General features: G+C 60.5%; 1 protein-coding gene across 1 annotated transcript; it reads left to right on the top strand.

Annotated features, from left to right (window-relative positions):
* The first annotated feature begins 1,279 nt into the window (after positions 1-1,279).
* Positions 1,280-7,010, top strand: LOC132905109 (uncharacterized). The gene is made up of 2 exons (XM_060956075.1): positions 1,280-3,694; positions 3,750-7,010. The coding sequence occupies exons 1-2, from the start codon at positions 1,280-1,282 to the stop codon at positions 7,008-7,010; spliced, it is 5,676 nt and encodes a 1,891-aa protein (XP_060812058.1).
* Positions 7,011-7,473: the final 463 nt, after the last annotated feature.

Genomic DNA, 7,473 nt, shown 5'->3' on the forward strand with positions numbered 1-7,473 from the left:
AACGATTCCCAATAATGTAGAAAGGTTTTCCAACCCTCCACAACGTTGTGGAAGGCTATCCAACGATTGCCAATAACGTAGAATCGTTTTCCAACCCTCCTGAACGTTGTGGAAGGCTCTCGAACGATTTCCAATCACGTAGAATGATTTTCCAACGCTCCACAACATTGTGGACGGCTATGCAACGAGTTCCAATAACGTAGAATGGTTTTCGATAAATCCACAACGTTGGGGAAGGCACTCCAACGATTTCCTATCACATAGAATCGTTTTCCATCTCTCCTCACACTTGTGGAAGGCTCTCGAACGATTTTTAATCACGTAGAATGATTTTCCAACCATCCACAACCTTGTGGAAGGCTTTGCATCGAGTTCCAATAACGTAGAATCGTTTTCCAACCCTCCACTACGTTGTGGATTGCTATCCAACGATTTCCAATAACGTAGAACAGTTTTCCAACCCTCCACAACGTTGTGGAAGGCTATGCAACGATTTCGAATAACGTAGAATGATTTTCCAACCCTCCACAACCTTGTGGAAGGCTATGCATCGAGTTCCAATAACGTAGAATGCTTTTCCAACCCTCCACAACGTTGACGAAGGCTGTCCACCGATTTCCTATTACGTAGAATGGTTTTCCAAACCTCCAGAACGTTGTGGAAGGCTATACAACCATTTCCAATCAAGTAGACAGCTTTTCCAACCTTCCACAATGTTGAGGAAGGCTCTCCAACGATTTCCAATAACGTAGAATCGTTTTCCAACCCTCCACAACGTTGTGGAAGGCTATGCAACGATTTCCAATAACGAAGAATGGTTCTCCAAACCTCCACAACGTTGTGGAAGGCTATCCAACGATTTCCAATAACGTAGAATCGTTTGCAACCCTCCACTACTTTGTGGATTGGGGTTAGGTTGGGGTTAGGTTGGGGTTAGGTTGGGGAGCACGAGGCGGGTATGGGTTCTCAGTGCGTAGCATCATGCCCTGAGAAACCCCGATGTATCTGATGTTCACCTATAGTCGGGTGGCGGCTGGTCGGCGCTGTGGCGCCCGTCAGATCGCTGATCCGGTGCGGAGAACTTCGGAGAAGTTGGTGGGCCCATATCTGTCAAGACCACTCACCTCACCTTCACGTGGGGCTCCCCGTCATCCTGCATCGGTCCCGACCGGGGTAGGGTGCGAAAGAGTGAGTGGCAAAGCAAACGAGGGCATGGCTCGTCAACCATGCACCTGATGAAGAAGGAAGGAGGAAGGAGGAAGAAGAAGAAAGAAAAAATATGGATATGGATATGCAGGATAACCAAGAAATCGACGTTTACGGTGCAGGGGAGGGATACCCCAGTACCGGCGCAGGAGTGGGTGGTCAAGCGGGCCCCACTGCGTCGTTAGCTAGCGACCGTGGCCGTGTGGGGGTGGGCCACCGGGCCCCCATACGCGTAAACGCGTCCGGTGAAGAAATGGAAGACGTCGCGATGGAGGAGACCCGCGAGGGTGGGCCTCCCGCAAGGACAAAAGCGAACAACATCGAAGCGGCAAAGAACCGCGGAAGAAGCGGGGAGAGAAAAGCGGAGAGGGCGGGACCCGAGGACAGGAGAAGAAGCAACAGCCGGGGAGGGAAACCGACACCGACGCCGTCGCACGCCCCGCTCGCGGTCCCGTCAACCCCGCTTCCAACCGCAGCGGAGCACAACGGCAACATGTTCCAGACGTTCAAAATCCCCAAGAACGTCAGGGACAAAGTGAAAGCGCAAGATGGGCACAGGTCCATAGACGGCTCGATAGAGCCGTCTCAGATGAGAAAGGAGTCGACCTCGGAAGGCAGATCGGAGGACGAGGAGTCAATGGCCTCGGTCACCTGGAGGGGCAAGAAGAGAAAAATAACGAAAGTGACTCCAGAGGTGTCGGACCGAATGAGGAACGTTATCCAAGGGTCCTCACCGAGAGACGTGGACGCCGAAGTACGGCGACATCAGGCCGAGGTCCTGAAGGTGGCGGCGACGTCCTCCAACCTCAAGGGGACGTACGTCAAAACCCTCAAGGACGCGGTCGAGTACACCGTCGCGGCATGGTCCCACCAAACAACCACCTCCCGGGTGCCAGACTTCCTGGAAGAAAGGAAGAAGAGGGAGGCGCTGGAAAGAGAGGTGGAAAGCCTGAAGAGGAGGAACGAGGAGTTGGAACAAAGGATAGACAGGTTCCTGAAAGGCACGGCCGAGACAGCGGCGCCGTCCCCGACGGAGGCGCAGGCTCCCCGGAGCAGCGGGAGGGCCAAGGACGACATCGGAGCAGAAATAGAGATGCTAAAGAAGTCGATAAGCAGCCTCGGCCCATCCCTGTTGGGGACCCTGAGGGAAGAGCTCAGGGAAGCCCTCAGGGGAACGGGCCTGCTGAGACAAGCGACAGGAGGGAACAACAGCGGCGACAAAGAGCGGACGACGATGCCGCGGACGGCGAGCCCGAAGCCTCCCCAACAACCCCCGCAATCCTCCCAACCCTCTCAACAGCAAGAGGGACAGGGACAGGAGACGGACGGGGAATGGAGGACCATGGTCTCGCGGAATGCGAGACGGAAGGCCAGGGAACAGAGGAGGAAAGAAGCGGGCCACGGCGCCCCCCTCCCCATCGCGCCACAAACTAGCAGGGCGAGATCGGCGGTGGGACCAGCCGGGCAACCGCCAAGGACGACCCCCGCCGCATTAGGTGGAGGGGAAAGGAGGAGAGAAAGAAACGGAGAGAAGAAGACAGGAGCCCAACCGGCGAAACGGACGTACGCGACGGTGGCGGGCAGGGCGGGATCGGCGGTCGTGCGGCCAGCACTCCGACCCCCCCCAACGTCATCGGCGGTAACGCTCACGCTGAGGGACGGGGCTCCGAAGACGTACGAGGAGATCCTGGCGGAGGCGAGACGGGACAAGACCCTCCAGAAATGCGGACTGGAGTACGTCCGAACGAGAAAGGCGGCGACCGGGGCCATGGTGATCAATATCCCGGACGACGCCGGCATGAGCAAGGCCACGCAGTTGGCGTCGCGATTAGCCGGGGTATTGGACCCCTCCACCGTCAGAGTATCAGTCCCGGTACCGACGGCCGAGATCAAATTGGTGGGGGTCGACATATCCCTTAACGAGGAGGAACTGCTGGAGGAGCTGTCCAGGGCGGCGGACTGCCAGCCCCGCGACGTCAGAGCATGGAGCGCCGGAACATCTAGAAGCGGCATGGGGATATTCTACGCCAAGTGCCCCGTGGCCGGAGCCCGTAAACTGGCTCAAGCGGGGAGGGTCACACTGGGGTGGACCAGGGCAAAGGTGATCGCACTCCCCAGGAGACCGCTCCAGTGTTTCCGATGCCTTGAGGTGGGCCACATGGCGGCGATGTGCGTCTCCCCGGTGAGAAGAACCCACCTGTGTTTCCGGTGCGGAGAAGAGGGGCACAGGGCGAGGAACTGCACGGCCGCATCGCCGAGATGCCCCATCTGCGAGGCAAAAGGAGCCCCGTCAAAACACAGGATGGGAAGCGCGGCGTGCAAACCACCGGAGGTAGGACCATCCGGAAGGAGAAGGGCGCGGAGAACGGCGATGGCCAAGGCAGCAGAGGCCACGGCGACAACCACGAGCAAGGGCGTCACCGGAGCCGCGGAGCAGGCCAGCCTGTCGAGCAACCCACCAGTCGGAGGGAAGGATAGCACCATCGGAGTGAGTGGCCCGGGGGAGGCCATGGAGGTGACCGAGTAAATTCCGGGTCCTCCAGTGTAACTTGGGCAGAGCCGGAAGGGCCCAGGACCTGCTCTACCAGTCCATCCGGGAGAGCGGGACCGACGTGGCGGTGGTGGCGGAGCCGTACAACATCCCCGCATCCCCCCAATGGGCGGGAGATCTAAGCGGATGGGTCGCCATCACTTGGCCGTGTACCTCGGGAGTCTCCGGGCGAGTCGCGGAAAGAGGCAACGGGTTCGTGGCGGTCGAATGGACGGACCTCGTGGTGGTGGGGGTATACATCTCTCCCAACTGCGACATCCGGGCGTTCGAGGACCTACTGGACGAGATGGGAGAGTGCGTAAGGAGGCTTCTCCCCCGACAGGTGCTCGTACTGGGGGACTTCAACGCCCACTCCACGACGTGGGGCAACGACAGAACCACCACGAGAGGCAGAGAACTGGCGGACTGGGCCGCGGGTCTCGGTCTCGTGCTGGTCAACAGAGGCTCGGAGTCCACATACGTGGGGCGGAGAGGAGCGTCGGTCATAGATCTGACGTGGGCGACGCAGAGGCTCCACCCCAGAATAAGGAACTGGCGGGTGGCCGTAGAGATGGAAACGCTAGCGGACCACCTCTACGTGCTAATGGACATCGAACCCGCCAAGAGAAGCACGAGCGGCGACAACAACAACAACGTCGAGGGAAGGACATCGAGCCGCCCGGGGCTGCCCCCTCCTCGCCGATGGAAACTGAAGGAGAGGGACGGGGACATGCTTCGGGCAACGGCCACCGTAGCGGCTTGGTGCTGGGACGCGAAGAGGAACAAGAACCGAGGCAACGTGGACGGGGAGGCGCAGGAATTGGGAGAATGGATGAGGAGAGCCTGCGACGCCTCCATGCCGCGAACCAGCGCCGGGTCTAGGCGCGACAACAGCAGCGTCTACTGGTGGTCGCGGGAGATCGCGGACCTGCGAGACGACTGCCACAGAGCCCGCAGGCTGCTCGCCAGGGCGAGAAGAAGAGGGCGGAACCGCAACGAAGAGGAGATCCTCGAGAGGTACAGGGCCCACAGAGAAGCCAGAATGGCCCTGCAAAGGGCCATAAAGGAAGCGAAAGAGGCGTCGTGGAAACGGCTGTTGGAATCCGTGGAATCCGATCCATGGGGAAGACCGTACAAGACGGTGCTGAAGAAACTCAGGCCGGCGGCTCCCCCGATAACCGAGAACATGGATCGGGAACTACTAGCACGGGTGATCGACACGCTGTTCCCACGACCGGAAGAAGAAGGAGGCGAAGAGGAGGAAGACTCCCCGAGGCGCCAGGAGGATACGGAACAGGCCCCTCCAGAGGAGAGGGGATGCACTCGGAGCGGCGGCGGCGGACCGGCGATGGTTCAACCCGGAGCGCACATAACGAGGGAGGAACTGGAAGCAGCCACCAAGAAGATGGCTGCCAAGGACGTGGCGCCGGGGCCGGACGGAATCCCCGGGCGGGTGTGGGCGGAGACCATGGACATCATGGCCCCCCGCCTGCTGCATCTGTACAACAGGTGCCTGAGGGAAGGCGCATACCCCCGGGCGTGGAAGGTGGCGAGGCTGGTGCTGCTGAGGAAGGAGGGTCGACCGCCGGAGTCCCCATCGGCGTACAGGCCGATATGCCTCCTGGACGAGGTGGGCAAGCTCTTCGAGAGAGTAATCGCCTCCCGTCTGGGGGCGCACATGGAGTCCAGGGTACCAGGCTGGCACGACAACCAGTTCGGGTTCCGTCGCGGGAGGTCCACCATCGACGCGATCCGCAGATTGAGAGAGGGGGTGGAGAGAGTGGTGGCTCGAGAAGGGATCGCGATAGCGGTCTCCCTGGACATCACCAACGCCTTCAACTCGATCCCGTGGAGCAAGATCAGAGAGGCCCTGCGATTCTTCGAGGTTCCGGGGTACCTCCGGAGGATAATCGGGGCATACCTCCGGGAGAGGTGGATAACGTACAGATCCACGGAGGGAGAGGAGAGAAGAGCGGTGGAGCGCGGAGTGCCGCAGGGCTCGGTCCTGGGACCGATGCTGTGGATAACCGCCTACGACTACGTGCTCCGCACCCCGATGCCCGGAAGCACGGGACTGATTTGCTACGCGGACGACACCCTGGTCGTGGCAGGAGGGCGCTGGTGGTACGAGACGGCGGAGGCTGCCACGGAGGCCACCCGGCGAGCGGCGAGGGCCATCGGAGAACTGGGGCTGAAGGTCGCTCCGGCCAAGACGGAGGCGCTCGGGTTCTACGACGGAAGACGCAGAGGACCGCCCCCGGATGGACTGACGATCGACGTGGACGGGGTAGGGGTCCGGGTGGGGAGCCAACTGAGGTACCTGGGCCTCATCATCGACGACCAATGGTCGTTCGAGCCCCACTTCGAGAGCCTCGCCCCAAAGGTGGCGGCAGCGGCCAACGCCCTATGCGGCATCCTCCCGAACATCGGAGGCGCCGGGAGAGCGGTGCGCAGGCTGTACGACGGGGTGGTCAGAGCCCGAGCGATGTACGGTGCGCCCATCTGGGCGAGGGATCTGGCCGCGAGCAGGCGAAGTCAGACACTCCTGCGGGCGGTTCAACGCACCACCGCTCTGAGGATAGCGAGAGGGTACAGGACGGTGTCGCACGCGTCCGCGACCGTCCTGGCGGCATCCCCTCCATACGCGTTGCAAGCCCTGGCCCTTCAAAAGGTGTACGGAGCCACGAGAGTCAGGGACGGTGATCGTGACGAAGACCCTCCGCAGGTGAGGAAGGAGATAGAAGAGGAGACATGGGAGAGATGGCGGCTCCTACTGGAGAAGGAGGCGAGGAAGACGTCCCACCGCGCGGTAGACGCGGTCCTGCCCGTCTGGGACAGGTGGAAGGAAGCGCGGGGCGTTCCGCTGACCTACAGGCTGACCCAGGTGCTCACCGGGCACGGAGTGTTCGGGGAGTTCCTGAAGAAGATTCGGAAGGAGGTGACCAACATCTGTCACCACTGCGGGGAGGCGGAGGACAACGCCCAGCACACTCTGCAGCACTGCCCCGCGTGGGCCATGCAGAGACACACCCTGACGGTGAAGATCGGGGACGACCTGTCCCCGAGGAGGATCGTGGAGGCGCTGCTACGTAGCCGGTCCGACTACGAGGCAGTGAGGGACTTTTGCGAGCAAATCATGCTCGCGAAGGAGCGGGCGGAGCGGCTCAGGGTCCGAGCCGAGCACCCGGCAAGGATACGACGCGAGAGAAGTGGGCGCAACGGGGGGAGGCCGCCATCTCCCCCAACGGATCAGGAAACAAGAAGAGGAATATGACCTCGGGGTTGGCTGCCCCGGGGGTCACAGCGAAGCATCCCCTCCGCACTAGGAGGGAAGACGATGAGAGGAGGGCTTACAGGAGATTTTCAACCGTGATACCCCTGGGCCCTCTTCTTCCCTGTGCGTACGAGCAGCCACGTGGTGGTTTTAGTCGGTAAGAGTCCGACACTACCCGACCCCCATTGGGGGAAGGGTGTCCATGAGGATTTCCCCACGAAAAAAAAAAAAAAAAAAAAAGGTTGGGGTTAGGTTGGGGTTAGGTTGGGGTTAGGTTGGGGTTAGGTTGGGGTTAGGTTGGGGTTAGGTTGGGGTTAGGTTGGGGTTAGGTTGGGGTTAGGTTGGGGTTAGGTTGGGGTTAGGTTGGGGTTAGGTTGGGGTTAGGTTGGGGTTAGGTTGGGGTTAGGTTGGGGTTAGGTTGGGGTTAGGTTGGGGTTAGGTTGGGGTTAGGTTGGGGTTAGGT

This window comes from Bombus pascuorum, chromosome 3 (genome assembly GCF_905332965.1).
Source record: "Bombus pascuorum chromosome 3, iyBomPasc1.1, whole genome shotgun sequence".
In the NCBI taxonomy this organism is placed as follows: Eukaryota; Metazoa; Arthropoda; class Insecta; order Hymenoptera; family Apidae; genus Bombus; species Bombus pascuorum.

Coding starts and splice junctions, on each gene's coding strand:
- LOC132905109 (XM_060956075.1), top strand. CDS start 1,280: ATGGATATGGATATGCAGGATAACCAAGAAATCGACGTTTACGGTGCA. Junction 3,695..3,749: donor GGAAGGATAGCACCATCGGA/GTGAGTGGCCCG, acceptor CGGGTCCTCCAG/TGTAACTTGGGCAGAGCCGG.